Source organism: Triturus cristatus, chromosome 2_2, assembly GCF_964204655.1.
Source record: "Triturus cristatus chromosome 2_2, aTriCri1.1, whole genome shotgun sequence".
Lineage (NCBI taxonomy): Eukaryota > Metazoa > Chordata > Amphibia > Caudata > Salamandridae > Triturus > Triturus cristatus.
In genome coordinates this window covers 964,467,116-964,485,964 of record NC_140582.1, presented here as the reverse complement: position 1 = coordinate 964,485,964, position 18,849 = coordinate 964,467,116, and the positions used below count along the sequence as shown (strand labels likewise).

The 18,849-nt window shown below is 40.7% G+C and overlaps 1 protein-coding gene and 1 long non-coding RNA gene across 7 annotated transcripts in view; one reads left to right on the top strand and one right to left on the bottom strand.

Moving 5' to 3' along the window:
* The window catches only part of LOC146863005 (uncharacterized), a 429,804-nt gene extending 416,362 nt beyond the window's left edge, over window positions 1-13,442 (top strand). For 2 of the 3 annotated variants that reach the window (XR_014978203.1, XR_014978204.1), the window contains one exon: window positions 11,943-13,309. This is a non-coding gene — a long non-coding RNA (uncharacterized LOC146863005). Of the gene's footprint in view, window positions 1-11,942 lie in introns of all 3 variants that reach the window. The other variant, XR_014978205.1, reaches the window with a different exon arrangement.
* The window catches only part of LDB2 (LIM domain binding 2), a 1,323,491-nt gene continuing 1,311,111 nt past the window's right edge, over window positions 6,470-18,849 (bottom strand). For 3 of the 4 annotated variants that reach the window (XM_085642378.1, XM_085642376.1, XM_085642377.1), the window contains one exon: window positions 6,470-7,671. In XM_085642378.1, coding sequence (XP_085498504.1) covers window positions 7,441-7,671 — 231 coding nt within the window. In that variant the 3' untranslated portion in view covers window positions 6,470-7,440. The remainder of the gene's footprint in view (window positions 7,672-18,849) is intronic. The other variant, XM_085642379.1, reaches the window with a different exon arrangement.

Genomic DNA, 18,849 nt, shown 5'->3' with positions numbered 1-18,849 from the left:
GTGCTTTAATGATTGGCCCTCAAGCTTCTAAGCAGCCCTCACCCCTCCCCTCACACCTGCACAGGTCGTTAAGTTTGTGGACGGAACACCAAGACAGGCACCTCCACTTTGTACCCTAGCTTCTCTAAGCCCAGTGAATAAGAACAAAGGAAGATGGTAAGAACACAGCCTAGGTGCTTTGTAGTTCCAAACTATAAAATTGACCTTTCCTCTAGCAGTGACTGTTTACATTTATTTCTAGGTTTCTGTGCAATTTGTACTTGTAAAACTGCTGTTTTCTTCAACGCGTGACTGTTTATATTTCTCTCCTGGTTTTTCCCCTAAACTGTGCTAAAGACTCTAGAAGGCAACCCCCCCCTTTTTACAAGCTAAAAAGGCAAAATACACAAAGACCATAACCAGAGTGCGTTTAAGAGACTCCTTCATCTGCTGTGTGGTTTAAATTGTGTTTAGAAAGTATATGTAGCACTTGTTTTTACATAGAAAAAGTGTTTAGTTTAAGTGCACAAGAAGCAGTATTTTTTGTGGCTTTACATGTTGGCCTTACCTGCAGGGTTGAACCGGAACTACAATGTGTGGATTGAGCCTGTCTGTGTCTAATGAGATTCTGACTTCAGGAGCACCTCCTCCCCCAACATACCAGTTTGTCCTTTAGGTCACATACCCCTTACATACATTTGTTACGGGTTGCTGCATCTGTGCTCTGACTAACTCCTAGGACTAGGGCTTCTAGTGGACTAAGGGCTCAGGGTTTTAGTTCTGATTGGCTGACACGACTTGTGTTCTGAATGGTTCCGAGGGCTAGGGTTTCGATTAGACGTAGTGATTAGGGTCTTGAGTTCTAACTGGCTGATAGGGCTGAGGTTTTGATTGGTTCCTAGATCTAGGGTTTCTATTGGCCTTAGAGCTTTGAGTTCTGTGATTGGTTGATAGGGCCAGGATTCCCAATTTTACTAGGGTTTAGGGCTAGGGTTTTGATTAGGTGGGGTTAGGCTAGAGTTCCCATTGGTCAAAGGTCACCTGACCTAAGGCCATTTAACCATAAGGCTCAGGGCATCTCAGCCTAGGCGTCGAGGTTAAGGGTGAAGAGGACAAGGACACTTGCCTGTTTGGGCCTTGGGCCAGAGATGCTGCCCTTTTTTCCATTTACCAGCCTCCACCTTAAGCCATCCACATACTCAAAGATAATAATACAGTCTCAGCAAATGTAACCACTAATTTACTACTACCAAACCCTATCCACATTTGAATAGATCACCAACCACTACAACATCATGCAAACCACACCCATACACCCTTCTACCAGAAATGTAACACAATGGCACCTTCACTCTCACACAAAACACCATTCTGTCCCATACCACTATCATGACTACACATCACCATTACAACACATACCCACATTATACATAGCCATAATCCCTTCAAAAACACACACACTCCCTGTCCATACAAAACACCTGCTCCACCTTCAACTTGCTTATAACAGACCCTTTCCATCACCACCAAACCTATACTCAACCCTCCCTCATATCATCTACCAACAACACCCTATTTCTCTTTTTATCTGAAATACACAACCAAACAATTCTTACACTCCACTCCACCACACATATTACCTCTTTCTGCAATCAACTCTAACACAAACACTCATAACTCCTGTTCATTCCCGCTCACACACCAAATACAATCTTCTCCAATGCACATTACCACCCTTTTCTACTTCCACTCATCAACAGTACTTTACATTCAAATCCTTCACAGAAATATATATCAATATCTCATCTCACTACTCCACAAACACAAAACATAACACACACCAGCACATCAAAATCTCATATACACACAATTTCATACTACATTCCGTTAGAAAATAGAAAAAACACCCACTCCCACCCTTATGACTACACAAATAATACAGATTCTAAACTGTCTTTACTTCCAAATGCTCTATCTTCACCAACACCTACCACAAATACCCTAACACAACAACCCTCACTCACCCGCCTCTCATCCATTGCACAATTTAGAGCTTTAATACATGATCCACATGCTCCACCTCCACCCCATACACCTTCTACCGTAAATAGACACAAACAAAATAACCAACATGCCACTCTTTACAACTTTACATCTCCTTGTCTATTACGCAACAAAAGTACTCTACAAAGACAAAACCTTTTACCAACTCACTCTCAACCACCATCTCCACTGCCTTCACACGCAGACTCAACAAGATGCCTTCTAAGCCTGCTGGACGAGGATCATGATATAGACAAACAGCCCTATTGATATACTCATACAGTTAATACCAGCACTAATAACACACCTGCTACAAGTTAAAAAAAAACTACTCACTGGCATACAATCTCCAAAACACACTCTCCAAACTGCCTACTTTTAATTCACTTGCTCACTCTCTGAAAACCAGCACTACATCTACATCCTACTCACTGACACACAACCTGACTTTCTCTTCATAACTGAATCATGATTGGGAAGGACATGGCTCCAGTGTTGCATGAAGTCATTCCTCCAGTTAAGACCAAAACTAACCAGGTCTTAACATTGCGAAATGAGAATAAAAGATCAATTTCTTCTTGTTTTGCTGTTTCTATGTGTGCTGCATTGTGGTGCAAAGGTGCCTGCGTTGGCGCTAGGCAGCTGAATTTAGCACTAGCGCTAAGGAAAATGCAGGGGTGCGCCGTATCATTGTAAATATGGTGCATCCCTTGTTTGAAGAATGGTGGAGCGCAGAGTTAGCAGTTTTAGTTTAACACCCGCCATTCTATTGTAAATATGCCCCTTAATCTCACCAAAGTTGATTACATTTCCATACCATCACCAGATGCAACCCTACACCAGCTTCCTCCTGTAACTTCCTCCTTCTTTACAGACCACCACCAAGCAATGCAACATTTCTAGACACAGTTTCAAACCTTATGACACTATACTTCAACCTATGCATTCTTGGTGACCTAAACATATGGGGGCAGATTTACAATAACTGGCGCATCCCTGCATATTAGCAGGGATGCACCAGTTATTGTGCGTGACAGAAAAATAGCCTTGTGCCACCATGGATGCGCCACATTTACAATGCAGAGCACCGTGGTGCAAGGATAGACAGATGCGTGACGCATCTGTCGGCGTAAAGGTGACGCAGTGCTGGAGTCCTGTCGCAAGCGCGACGCAACTCCAGCACTGCTCAGGGGCAGCCTATCCTTGCTGTGCTGCGTCACTCCTTACGCCTGCTGCAAGCAGGCATAAGGTTTTGACGCAGCGGGGTCGTAAAAGTGACTCAGTGAAATCTTGTTGATTTCACTGCGTCACTTTTATGAGGCTTCCTTGCGATGGAACGCCCACCCTGCATTCATTATACCTGACGCAGGTATAATGTAGCGGAGGGCTTTACAATGTGACACATCTCCCTAGATGCGTCACGTTGTAAATATGTCGCATAGTGATGCATTGCTTATAACGCCGCTGCGTGACGCAACGGTGTTGTAAAGATGTCGCAAGGGGCTTGTAAATCTGCCCCATGGTTTGACGGACCAAATATGCCCCATCCCAAAATTAAAATCAATGATCTAAACACACTGAACCTACATCAGATCATCCACAAACCAACACACATCACTCATCACATCCTAGATGCCATTTTGCAAATCCAGAACTAGTTATCTTTTAAAGCATTACTCCAGTCACATGGTCAGACCACCATCTGGTAGCTTTCCACCACCTAACGCCACTACACATGCATCCACCTATCCATCATGGAACAAACTCAATTTGGAATACTTAAAAACACAACTAACACCCAACACAGATCTAGACACAATAAATTTAGTTAAAAAACTTTGAGTGACTCTAGGAAGGTTTTTATCCTAACTGGTAACTAAGAACAAAAAAACAAGACAAATGCAGAACTAAAAGGATAAAACAACAAATTGCAAAGCTGCAATGCCCCTTGTTCAAAACAAATAGCAATCAAGACAAACTTCACGTACAAACACTGGACAAAACATACAAGTCAATATTCAAAAAAGCTAAAAAAGGTACTATTCAGAAAGAATTCAAAATTCTAAATGTGCAAATAAAGACTTTAATCAAATTCTCACAGAACTCATCCCACTACTCAAGAATTTAATGACAAACTGGCAAAACATCACCCAACCAAAGCAGATATGTCAGACTCCTATTTAAAACAAAGGAAAACCACCAGCACCAACCAATTTCCAACAGTACCCTCCAAGAGTATGCTAAGCCAGCCTAGACATTCCTTCAAACAACTATCACAAAGTAAATTTATGGATCTTGTCAAAGAGAGTAGGTCATCCGGCTGCCCTTCTGACCCTTGTCCACTTCAAATTTTCGAAGACATTCTGTTAACTACCTCTCCTGCCACAACAGTGAGCAAAGTCATCAATAATTCAGTTACCACAGAAATCTTTCAAGAATACTTTAATAAGGCATACATACACCCATTATTAAAGAAAACAAAGCTTAACCTGCATGACTCCAACAACTACAGACCAATTGCAAATAGACCTTTCCTGGGCAAACTGATAGACAAGCATTCACCCATATGTCACAATTATTAATTGAAGATAACTCCATACTTTCAAACTTCCAAACAGGATTTCATCCAGGAAGAGGCATGACATCTGCCTTCATTGCCATCTGGGATGACCTTAAAAGCACAGTAGACTGGAACGGGGTTGCTGCACTACTTCGCTTGGACCTCTCAGCTGCCTTCAACATAGTTGACCATGACACTCTACTCCAAAGACTCTATGAGGTTATCATAGAGGGAACTGCTTTCGACTGGATCCCATCCTACCTTCCAAACAGAACAAATGTCATCCATACGCCCCTTTCTCATCCAAACCATACTTCACAAAAGCAGAGGTCCCTCAAGGATGTATCCTCTCATCCATGCTTTTCAGCATCTACATGAAGTCATTATCTGCAATAATCAATTAATTTCAGCTCACATGCTGTAACAATGCAGATGACCCACAAATACTTCTTAAACTAGAAAGCACCAAAGACTTTGGAAACTCACAAATCTTCAGTTGGCTCATAGCCATTGGTCAGTGGATGGTATGAAGCCATCTCAAATTGAATGCTTCTAAAACTCAAATACTCACATGTGGTGAGTAGAAAAAATATGACTCGCTATGCGCCTGGCCTGACAATCTGGGACCACCTCCTAAAGTATCTAAGGAAGGAAGAAACCTTGGAATTACCATGGACTCCAAACTATCAATGAACGCCTAGGTGGACAAATTAGCAAGATTAAGCTTCATCACTATTAAAACTCTGTGTGGCTTCTTCCCCCATCAATGATTTCCACACGAGGTCCAGGCTACTATCTCTCTTGTACTGTCAAAATTTGATTACGCCAATGGGCTCCACCATGGATCATCCTTATCAACTACGAAAACACTACAATGAATTTAGAACTGAGCTGCCACACTACTCCCGCATGTAAAGCCACAAGCTGACATTTCTCCTGGATCGAGGGCCCTACATTTGTTACTAGTTGCCTGAAGGTCAAACTTCAAGCTGCTTTGTACCACCCACAAAGCAATCCATGGAACAGGACCCCTTTTCATCAGGAATAAAATCACCAAATAAATACAACAAAGTAACCTCTGCTCCAGATTGGTAGCTTTCTTCAAAATCCCTCGTACAAAACCAGTGAAATTCAGCTTTATGCAGTCAGGCACGCTTCCACGGAAACATCCAAACAGGCACTCATACACCCACTGATTAATCAAATCAACTAGGTATTTATATTTAACAATCATAACATTTTTAAAAACACTCACAGTCACTGTTTGATGTCATAAGTGATGTCATCAGTGATGTCATTTGAGATGTCATCAGTGATATCACTGACCATGTAATGAGTGATGTAATATGTGAGGTCATAAGCAGTGCATAGGGGGGCGTGAGTTATAGTTAGCTCACTAGCTATAACAGCTGAATTTCACTGGTTTTGTATGAGTGAAACCTGAGCCTAGCTATAACGTCCCTGTAACCTTTGTTTTTTTCAGTGAATTTCTACGTTTTTAAAATTCTATTTCCTAACTATTACATCCCTGTAACCTTTGTTTTTTCAGGGGATTTCGAAGGGTTTTTAAATGCTAATTTCTAACTATAACGTCTCTGTAACCTTTGCTTTTTTCAGTGAATTTCTATAGATTTGTATGTAGTAGTCGCGTTTGCAGTGGTGGAGGGTAGTAAGCTTTATATAAATACAATTACATATTATATTAAGAAAAGCTGTATATATTTGTATACAACTATACAAATGGCAATACATTTGACATGTGACAACTCCAAAGAAGGAACATGAACTTTTATGTTTCTCTTACATTGATGAAAATATGTCAATCTTTTATCTTATTTACCATGTGAGCTACAATTGCTAAAATTAAGACAGATGCAACCATTTTTTAAAAGCAATGATTTGTTACACAGTTTATTGGCACACTCATTGGCAAAGCATACACAAAATACAACTGTAGTGTAAAGCATCGACTCACTGCATGTTTAGGTATTGTGCTGAAATTGTTCATATGAAATAAAAAAAAGTTCTCTTATAAAGTTTCACATAAATACACACGTTTTCCTCCCCCACCCTGCACCCCCTCACTGGCAAAACCAGTTTATCCTCTTTAGAGGTTCATTAACGTATTGTAAGGGACCTCAAAAAAGAAAGCTACAACAAAACTGACTAAAATAGAGAAAAACACTAACAAATTAAATGTGTTGAATTTGCCCACAAAATTGATAATTTACATGGCTTTAAAACTCCAAGGTCAATGGTGATTTTTCAAAGCATGGCGGAACCGCCGTGGTATTTTCCCAACACTGATAGTTTTATATAAAAAAATCAGTCATACTGACAAAAAATGATTTCTTTTTAAGTGTTGCTGTTTGTGTTTTTTTACAAAATGATGCAGGAACTTGCATGCTCATCAATTTCTGTCACCTTTGGCCAACGGGATAAGGTAAAATCCTATTGGAGGATAACAAAGATGACAGCGATCATAGAAGAAAATCAAAAAGCATAAAATAGTTTAGATGAGCATATTTGCAACCAACCTGCGGTGCTTCTCGGAATGCACAAAATAGCCTACAAGGTCAGAAAGTCACTTATATGCAGTCCGCTGACAATCACTGAGAACCCAAGTATTTGGAAGTCTTGCGACATGGTGTGAACCTGATGGAGAAAAACAGGGTTAAACCATTGTACATTATCTGCGAGCAATGAACTCTGTCCCATCCATCCAGCCCATGCATGGACTCTCAATTAAGAAGCAGCAGCAATTCAGAACAATTTATCTGTGGAATGTTTTCTTTTAATTACAGAAAGCTTTCGGCCAATGTTTGTACCCGCTAGGGGCTCATAGCTTTGGATTTGATCTACTGTGAAACTTGAGGTGTTGGATTTTCGGATTTGGTCTCCTGGCCAGGAGGAGGTTTGCTGGTCCATGGGCTGCTATTGCCCAGAGCAGGTGAACTATGGAAGTCTTCCTCGTCATCCAGGCCATTTGCGGCATCATACTGTGTGTTCTCCAGTCTGGTGATGAGCCTTTCGTCTTCATCCCCGAATTCGCCACCCATCAGCGTTGGCTCTCCAACCACCATGACGTCCTGTGAAGAACACGACAATTAGTAAATGGAAACTGAGGAAGATATAGTGCACAAAGATGAGAAAGTGCTACTGTGGAGGCATATTTGCATTGAACAATAAAAGGTCTATGGTGCTATGCCACTCTTCAGGTTGGAATCTCAACAATCAGATAATGGTAAATACAAATATTCTAGATGGAAATCAATTACGGTCATTGGTCAACCTGAAAGAGTACCAAAGCTTCATCCTTGTGGACATGACTCTCTTATAGGTCAGCAGGAAGTAAAATGCAGGGATGGGGATGATGCCTCCACTAATGCAAAAATTAGATCAACCTTTAAGGCAGACTGACTGCACTACTTGAAAACCCCTAGGCCTTTCATAGCTGAACAGTTAGACACTATTTGTTGCTTGATAGAACAATGTTCCACTAACAAAACCTCACTGCGGGTGCAATGGAAAAGAAGGTTATACCCACTGCACGTATCCCCTTACTATAAGCAAGGGACATGATAACCTAGGAGCCTACTCCAAATTTCTCTGCATTCTTTGACACTACCTCTAAAGCAGGGATGTCCAGGAGGGCCGGATCCATGCCACCATTCTGGTATGAACCTGGAACCCCTGAGTATTGAATCCCACAGGGCTCATCCCTGAGGTCCACTCTCTTTAATTTATATCTAGATCTGCTGGCTAAGCCGATTGATTCCTCGGGTGCACAGGTAGTGTCATACGCTGATGACACCCAGCACCTATTGTCTTTTCAGGAGCATAATGACATTGCCCTTAATACTTTTACATAGTGCCTGCAGGAAATTGCAGGGTGGATGAATGCTAACTTTTTAAAATTAAATTCTGAAATAAACAAAATCTTTTTCTTAGATCAAAGTGTCCACCTGCTTTAAGCATGTGGAGGAACTTAATCCTCCCCCAACCTCTACTGATAGAAACTTCGGAATAATATTCGATACAAATCTGCCATTTTCATTGCAAATTCAAAGCTCAAATCTCTGAAGAAAATGCTACGTTTGGTTCTGGAGTACACTGCTTGTCCACACAGTGGTAATGTCTAAACTGCATTATGCGAACAGTACCTACATGGGTCTTCCCGCCTTCCTAATCCAAAGACTCCAGATTGTACAAAATGCTGCGGCAAGATTGAGTCTAAGAATTCCTTATTAGCAATCAATCTTGCCTCATTTGAAACACTTGTATAGGCTGTCAATAGCCAACCGTAACAAGCTTAAAGCACTCACCTTTGCTTTTAGAGCATTATCAGGACATGGACCCCCTATTTAAGAAAAAGACTCGGGCCTTATTACCAAATTTACATCTCTACAATCAAACAACCTTAGACTTCTGCAGGTTCCGAAAATGTTCAAGTCTAAAAACAAAGGGCAGATATTTCTCATTTTTCACAGTCAAAGTTTGGAATGCATTGCCCACCAGCCTTTGTATAGCTCCCACTGAGCCCATTTTCAAAAAGAGGTTAAAAACGTTCCTCTTTGATGAGGCCTAGATCATCTTGTCCTTTTAACAGCAGTTTAGTTTCTCTAGCTTTTAGCACCAGGACGATTCTTTGGAAGCAGCCGTGTGATGTACAAGTGCAATTTGAATGATTGATTGACCCCTGACCATGCGAGGGACACTACTGCTCTAAGGGTATACAACTGTGACCGTAGATAAGAACTGGAAACATGTACTATATGTAACCATGCAAAGAATGAATAGCTACAATGGAGCAGTTACCCACACGCTGCATGGTACTCAGTAGATGCATATTTAGAATTGTTATGATTTCTTTTTTATTTTTTATTAATCCGACTAATGCATTGTGAGACAACGCACTCTTTTTATAAATGCTCCCATTTTTGTACGGATCCTACAAGGTAGCATTGACTAGAATCTACTTAGCGGCTTTCAGAAAACAACTCATTTCCTCTAGAGGGCTGAAGTCTTTATTCACCACCTGTATGTCTGACACTCATCTACTTAAATGCAGTAATTAAATTAGGTAAAGATTTCAATGAAAACAATGTTCACGCTGATTAGGCAATTTGCATAGCTAATTAAATCATTAGAAAACAGTGCTGATTGACAATAAGCACGAGATCTGCCATCTGTTATCTCTTGCTGCTTGTAGCTGTCCAGAGTATGCAATTCTGCACCAATCGAAGCAGCAAAAGACATGCTATGAAGACATGAAGTACCAATTATAATCGCAGTAACCAAACGAAAAAAAAATAAACTGAAATTGAAACTGATACCTGTAGGAGGTAAGGAATCTTTACTAAACACAGTTTTAAATCCACTTTCTACGTTTGTGGAAAGAAAAACAACAGCCCCAATCTTCTCATGGGTCGCACCAGTTTGAGGTTGTATTTACAATATTTTGGCATTGGGCAGTGCTGCAAGCCTTCCTGCTGATCTGCCCTATGTCAAAAGAAAATGGCTGCCATGAGCCAATGCAGGTACCCTTTCACCACGGTGCAAGGGTGTCTGCATTGAAATCAGGTTGTTTTTGTGGGGGAAGGGACACTTTCCTTCACAAAAATAACCTTTACAACACCCCTTGGGAGGTGTAGGCTTTTTACTCATTCCCTGGTTTACAGCATGTTGTAAATCTTGGAATGTGTCAAATGCCATGGGTGTTACGTGGGAACACCCACCATAACGCCCATGGCGTGCCTCCCCATTGCATTGTGAGGCAAATCAGCGACTTGCACTGCTTTGCCTCACACCATATCTAATAGGCCATGTAAAGCCATGCAGGGTGGCTTTACGTGGCCTCTTAGATATGGTTAAACCCAGTGCGCTGCTGGAATGTTAAGAAAAGTGACGTTCCGGCAGCGCACTGGGCTTGTAAATAAGTCCTAAGGTTGCAGTGTCACTACTCTGGACAAGGCATAACATTGGTATTAGCTGTGAAGTGTGCAACACAACTACTGACCATAAACATTTATTACCACTTCCCTACTATAGAATGCAATTCACAAACCTAGCATCAGAGGTCTCCACCTCTCCTACCTTTTCTGTACAGAGATCTCCTTCTTTGTGGTAGAGGTCTCCACACATAGAGGTATATAGTTTAGTTGTGAATATGAGAGGGACTGGGAGAGTGTTGGCAAAATGGGAGAACAGAATAACTAAATGGAAGGGGCATAGATAAATTTAAGGAGGGAGTTGGGAGGGACATGCTAATACCATTTGAATTCACAAAGGTGCCAAAACAAACTCAAATGTACTCCAGCTCAGCCTTAAGCAAGTTAAGCAAGTTAAGCACCGCACATGGCCAACCTCTGGCAATGCAACACACTTCCAAAGAAAACAAAGGAGGCAGGAAATTAAGATAACAGGAACTAATGATTAATTAAGTTACTATCTATCTATCTATCTATCTATCTATCTATCTATCTATCTATCTATCTATCTATCTATCTATCTATCTATCTCTCTCTCTCGTACAGAGGCAATGCCATGAAGGCTCTCAGATGCTGTCATTAGTTGGTTTCTAATGGAGCTGCATTGTGATAGATTGAGCTGTTTTATGTGATCTTTTATATCACTTAGAGCAAAATATAATGGGTGCTGTATTGAAAAAGCCTACAAATTATGTTGTACCTTCTATTGAGGGTCAGAAATTACTTGCAGAGGGAACACCTACATATGAACTACTGACAAACTTTGGGTTCCATACGTGTACCTATATTTTTGAATGTCATGACTATTCTTCTATGGATGAAGACTTACAATTTCCTTTAGAAAGTACCTTTGATGTAGCGGAAATCACGTTCTATTTGTAGGGGTGCATTATTATCACATGTGTAGAGTGCACCTGCATATGATCTTTTGACGCGTTAACGTGAGGTCTTAGAATTTTAAAAAGTATTAATCAGAAACGTAATGTGCTTAGGCCATTTAAAGGAACACAGAGAATTAAATGTAGAAGGTGAAAATAACTAGCAGGAAACATTAACGTGTAGAACTTGTGTTGTGAAACTGACAATTATTCATGTACTAAAGCTGTTTATTAATCATGTCATTTTTCGTGTAGGTAAATGCATTAATTGAATGTGCCTTATTTCTTATGCAATTCATAAAAGCTCACATGCTGTTTTCATATGTTAGCTGAATTTCATAGGCCTGAAATGCAGTTCCCTGGAAACTCTTGCTTTAGAATTAACAGTTGAATTTCATGTGTGCTGTGGAATTAGTTCCTTCTCACGTTTTGTGTTGCAGGTTAAAGAAGCGCTCTTGTTAGCTAAAATAATGTCTTTGTCTTACTTGTCAGGCAAGGAGAGAAGAAGTTACAATCGTGTGGCTTGAGTCGATGAAGGAAGGCCGTTGTGCTTCACACAGGAGAAGGCCTGGGAACCAAGGACAAACTGTTACAAGTAAAGAACACCATTGTCCCATGGAAAGTTACCTTCAAGATTGTACCCAAAGCAGATGAGGGGATCCGCAATTCATTCTGGGAAAGTTACCTACAATAATGCGATGTTGGGAGTAGGGAAAGCGCCCACTTTTTCCTTGCCTTCGGAGAGAGCATCTTAGAACAAGCTCTGTCTTGGTAGCTTTATGCTAAATGACCAATTCATGGTGTAGAAGCTTCTTAGGAAGACTCCACATGCTGACACCTTTTTATCCTTCCTCCTGAAAATGCTTAAATAGGGATGTCAAATTGGTGCTAGAGCAGGGATAGATTAATGCTTTTTACTCATCAACCCTCGATGCAGGGAAATTTAGACTCATGCTTTCTGATCCTCTACATTTTATTTCTTGAATTAATTGTCTTACTTATGCTACATCGTCTCAATTGGATACAAAGATTTGGCTTTATGCTAATTCCGGTGTATTTGTACACTCTTGTCTTAAGGTGTTTTTATGTCTAGTTGTTATTGGCTTTGTAATAAATCAACTAACCCTGCATAGTTGCCTGTGGTTACTATGTGTCCAAGAGAATTCTTGTTTAATTGATTGGTAGTAATAATGAGCTTTCTCCCCTCCACACTTACATGCTGCTATAAAGAACCATCAGATTGTGTATCTAGAATAGGTCCAGAGTTTACGGGCCTGGCCCTTTCACCTTTAATAGTGGAAAGCTAGATTTCTTGAGACAAACAATGAATGAAAAGAAGCAGTTGCCTAGACCTATACAGTTTGAGGCATTAAACAAATGGGACCAATAGCTACAGAAAAAGAAAGAAAATGACAAAGCAGGTGAAGGGTTATTTTAGACAGTGTTTAGAGAATAAGTGGGCTCAATAGGAGAAATGCTGGAGGTAAGATATGATGGTCGGTGTGAATGTTTTTCCTGCAATGATTAAAGAAACTGAAGACAGAAGGAAAACTAATGAGGGGAAAGAACAAAATCATGATTCAGATGAGGAGGATAATTTCTAAAGATTGACCTTTTGAAATCCAGAACTCCTCCACATACCAGCAGAGCACAGGAAAGTGGTGCGGGTCTTGGTTCGGTACTAGATATGGGAACAGCAGGGGATAATGCAGCAGTACAAATGCAGAGTCTGCCTACAGCTGTTGTTAGCATCAGAGTAATTGCTCCACCCAAAATTGTAATGACAACATTCCCAAATGCTAGCAAAGTTAGCCCAGTTGTTTCTCATGTTCAAATTGATCCACCTGTTACTACAGTCATGGTAGAAGAGACTCTGAAAGAAAGAACTATTAATGTAGACCTTATAAACATTGAATTTGGGAAAATGTTGCAAAGAACAATTGATCTGGTTGGCTATTGTCATACAATGTTGATGAAATAAAGTATTTGATCAAAGAAGCAGTCAGATGTGCAAATGAGGCGCATGACAAATTAGAAGAATGAGCTGATGAATGCGAAGCTGACAAAAATGAAAAATGTGAGAAAGAATAATAAAATGGAGTTGACTTGGTTTGATGACTTTAAGAGCCCACATTAAAAATTTAATTGAGAAGACAAGGGAATGCAGTGCTTTCAACAAATACTGAGAACGATGGAAGAGGGAAACAACAAGTAGAAAGAAAGTGAAGGAATCAGGGAACAATTCAAAGTGATAAGTTAGTGATATCAGAAGAGGGATCAAGACCTGTTTTGGAATTTCCATTGAAATAAGTACATGGGAGAAATTTAGTGCATGTGCCATGGACGAGAGCTTATCTTTAAGATTTTACTACAAATGTTCAGAAACTATGAGACAAGCCTGAAAGGTGGTACAAGGAGGTTCAAAGAATGAAAATGGTTTCACTGATGCCATGGACTGATTTGATTTCTTTATTTGAGATTGTCATACCTAATGACTTGTGGTCTGAATGTAAAATTGCTGTTGCTTGACCAACTGAAGAACCAGCTAAGGTTGCTCCTAATATTGCTCCTTCTGAGGAGTTTGCTAACTAATTCAGACAGATGATTAAACATTTGAAAAAGAAACTTCACAAGAACCAAACAAGTCAGTTCATGCTTCTTAGGAGAGGCTCATGCAGATTTTCAAGAGGCACAGTGGAGTTGATGACCTTGAGAAACATGGTGTCAGTGGTTTTCTTTTGGCTTGGGTCCAGATCTGAGCAGTCATACACAAAAAAGGGGAATATGTTGGCATTCAAAATGTATTGATGAGATCTTGAAGCTGGCTGAATATAGTAGTGATTGGTTTGATACGAAGCAGAAGAGAACCAAGAAGAAGCTGATGGTTGCTCAGGCAAAGCACTTTGAGAGAAATGCCCAAAATCAGTTGATGAGTTCAGACATGGGTTATTTTTCAATCTGGAAAAGCTGGAATGAATGGAATGGCTCAAATGTGGAATGGCTCAAATGCAGGGTGTGAGAATGCAAAGTAGATCAATGCAATTGTAAGGTAGTGAAAAGAGAATGGCAAATAATACTGGACTGAATACAAATGTTGGAACATTGATGAGGACTACTGCTTGTCACTTCCGTGGTAACATTTGGCATTAGAAGCAGGAATGCAGACAAAATCCAGTGGAATCCAGACTGAGTTTTTTCCTCAGATGAGATGCAGAAAAATACACTGTCCATGGTTGCAACCCAATTGACTTTTGTGCAGACCAAAATATTTCGCACGAGCATGCCATCATCCTCAGTAATGTAGAAAAACATCAAAAATAAAATGCCACATAGTCAAGGGTACCAACAGAATCCACTGATTCTGAGTAATGATTCTTCTCAGTTTTCTTCAGGTTCTAATTCACAGTGATGATGCTTGAAGGGGGAAGAAGATTGCTTACTTGGAGCACTCTTAGAGGTAGGCCAGAGTTGCCCATACATTGATGGTGAAGTCAATAACCACCCTGTTTCATTTGTAATTGAGACAGGGGCCTCCATTCTACAGTTCTTTCTGTGGAAGTTCGAAACCTACCCCTTTCAGGAAGAGAAGTCCAAGCTGTAGGGATCAGTAATAAATGCATTGTTAATCAGGTTACAACAGATATCCCAGTTAAAGCAGGACAAATGGATAATAAGCATCACTGCATTTTGTGTGATTTAAGACCTGGGAGCATGTTGGACTCCTAACTGCTCTGCGAAATGAATTGTGTGATTTATTGCACACCGAATGGAGTTGCAATTGAAACACAAGTCGAAGACTCAGGGCCTCATTAGCTCGTCCCTAGCAGCACTTTTGCATCGCAGGAGAGGCATTTTTTTGACGTTTAGGTGGCGCAATGTGCTGCAGCATAATTACAAGGCCACTTTACGTGGCTTTTCTTTTCAAACCATCCTCCTATAGCAGAAATCAATTCCCCATTGCTTTCCAGGGACCTGTTGCTGTTAACCCTTTCAAATCTTTCTTTAAGTCGATAATGTTGCTAATGTATTTTTTCAAATCCTTACTCACATCTGGAATGTAGGTACAACATTGTTGAACTTTTATCCGCCTTCTTTTGTTAGAAGAACGTCTAATGCAAGTCGATTGTGCAAAACCATGGTTCTGATGGCTAAACTAACTAAAAAATCCTCCAGCTGTACCAGTGGATAACTTATCAACTATATTAGAAAGCTTTCTAATCTTGTGTGAGTTGAGTAACACTCCTACCGATGGTTTCAATGCACCAAAGATGTTTCCTACAATTTCACTAGTACTAGTACGTCTTTTCGTTCTCACGTTGTTCCCTTGTTGAATCATCATATTGTCCCACATAACGCTTTGGAAAACTATCCCCATATACCATGTTCCATACCATCTATTGGGTAACCTGTAAAATGCATTTTTCCCACAAATGTAATAGACTCCAGGAAATGCAGGATCTGCTTCATCTAGGTATAATCCCCAATTCCCTCAAACTTCAAAAGTATGATAACATCCATGATTACCTTCAAAATTCATGTCAGTTGTGGATTTGCTAATGAATATGCATAAGGTCCCTTTATGTTGCCAATCTAAAGCTAATGCAGCCATGTTTTCCACTAACCTATGCTCACTTTTGTCTTTAGCCCATTACGGCACTTTTGTGTGATTTGGTGCTTTAGCTAATATATCTCTTTGTCTGTCTTCTACTGAATCTATGAATTTCTTTTCAACACCTGTCAAAGAGCAGGTTAAGTTGTGTCTATGTGCATAAACTGTATCTAATGTCATGGTGGGCCTAAAGAAATGTCCCACTTTCTCAATGTTGTTAGCATCAGGTTGTCGATTTAAGTGCTTCAGCACAGGAACTTCTGAAAAGACCAAGTCATGATTCGAAAAATAATATTAGAAATGACCCTTTCCATAGAATAAGCTCAACATAAGCTACTATTAACTCCATATGCCAAGGGAGGTGATGACATGTTATCCCCTTAGCAACTGATGCAGGTAATTGCATGCAAACGTAGCAATCTCTAACAGTAATGTGAACATATTCTTAAAGAAAATTTTAATAAACATTCCATTAATAATCTCCTCTAGAAGAATCTACATGTAATTCTTTCTCATCTATTGCAGGTAAACTGTTGTCAGTAGAAAATGGTGTTTTAGGCATGAGTAGATCTAAGCTCTTCTACATGTTAAGGATGGGGTAAGCTTAAAATTACAAGCAAAGTAATTAGCACTAAAGTCACACCAACAAATACACCTACACATATGCAGCTACGTCTATTAGTGGTTGCATTAAACTCCATGAGTTCTTTGGTGACAGACCGTTTAACTAGAAGATTGCAGGACAGTACTTGCAGTTAGGTTCTACTTGCACAAATAGCAAAGCAAAATTCAAATTTAATTTGCAGTAAGATTTGTACAATGATCTTCATGAGACTTCCTTACCCCTAATCCGTGTTCTTCTAAGGGACAGCCTTACGCCCCTTCACCAACTCAGGCCTTGGTACTCTTCTTTGTAGTTTGAGCAAATCTATTAAGTTGTGTCTCTAATAAATGAGCAGTTCTAGCTGCACTAATAATCACTTCCAGGATAAATTGACTCAGTCTATTTGGTGGCTTTGCAATTTCAATAACTCAGTTCAGCCACAGGATTCAGTTCATGGAGGCTAAATTGGATGTGAATTGTTATAGCAAAAGGTGAAAAATGCTCTCCCAAGGCATTGACTGCTAGGTAAGTCCGTTCAGGTGAAGACTATCTCTGACAGGGTACTATAGCTCTCTTTGATCTGTTCACTGTTGACCCTTCTTCATCACTGTCACTTAGGCCAATCCTTCAGTATCTTCTGGAATAGTGTGCGGTGTATGCACTTCAGACAGACGGCATCTCCCTCTTTCCTGTCATATTCACCACAGGTCTCCAGGTATAACGCGTGTTTCTACTGCACTAGGCCCTTTGCCAGGGTCTGCATCTCGTGCAGTCAACACTTCAGGATGAGACCCTTCTGTACCGACTTCAACTGTTGACTCGCTCAGAACCCCCTCAGGGAGAACAAGTGCTGTCCCAACTTCTTGTGGGTCCCCCACAGCTTGTCTAACCTGCTCCCTCTGTCTCACTGTAACGCCCAGCACATCAGGAACAGGTGCTGTGAAATAATCAAGGGGACAAGGGACTCTGCATGCATGAGCAGCGTGTACCTAATTAGAGAGATCTCCACACTTCACAGCAGTTGTGGGGGTCAATATCACTTGGTGCGGGCCACGCCACCTAGGGTCTAAGCACGACTTGCGCAGGTGCTTCTTCACCATAACCCAGTTGCTGGGACTGAGATCATGGCACTGTTTCTGCTGAGGTGGGGCTGTAGCCTCTCTGACCTTGTGAGACACATAACACACCACATCAGCCAGTCCTTTGCAGTAATCAAGATTCATGTTATCTGTAATGGTTAGAAGTGCATTCGCAGGCAGAGTTGGCAGTCTCATGGTCCTTCCTTTGATGATGTCATGGGGAGGCAATCCTGTCCTATCTGCAGTACTGCGTAGACTCATTAGTACAAGGGGAAATGCATCAGGCCATTTTAGAAATGTTAAAGCACACACTTTAGCCAATCTGGATTTCAAAGTACCATTGACTTGATCCATAATTCCAGAATCATCTGCTTCGTAACTGCAGTAGAGCCTCTGTTCGACTTGCAATGCTGCACTTAACATCGTCAGAACCTCATTATTAAAATGAGTTCATTGGTCTGACTCCAAAGAAGTCGGGAAACCAAAACACAGTATTAACTCCTTCAACAACAACTTAGCCACTGTGAGACTCTCTTTCCTCCTAGTCGGGTAACCTTCAACCCACTGTGAAAAGATACACACAGCACACAGGCATCTCAATCTGTGGAAGGACCCTCCTGATCTCCCTATGTGACTCAGTGTTACTGCTGTTCTTCCTACATTCTGCTGTTTGCACACAACAAACCGGTGACACAAACTTTCAGCCATGAATCTAAATCTGCAGTTAACCCACGTTTGTCTAAACAGGCGCACCACAGCATCTCTCCCTACATGTGCAGGTCCATGATAATGTCTTGCAATGATGGATGGTAACAAACTATCTGGCAACACAAGTCTTCCATCTCCTGAAAACACCAATTGTCATCCTCATTTCTTTTGACACAACCTGCTCTGATCCAACCTTGCTGTTTTGCTTCTGGCACTTTTTCATGTAACCTCTTAGCTTCCTCCCAAGAATCAACTGGTGTTAACAACAGATTGCAGTTTGTGGCATCTGAATTTTCAATGACATATTCCGCGTTGTCCTAAATTCAGGAGTTCTGTCTTACAGTACTGCAGTATGGTTGGAGACACTTTACATCCATTCTCAGCTAAGTGGTTCAACAG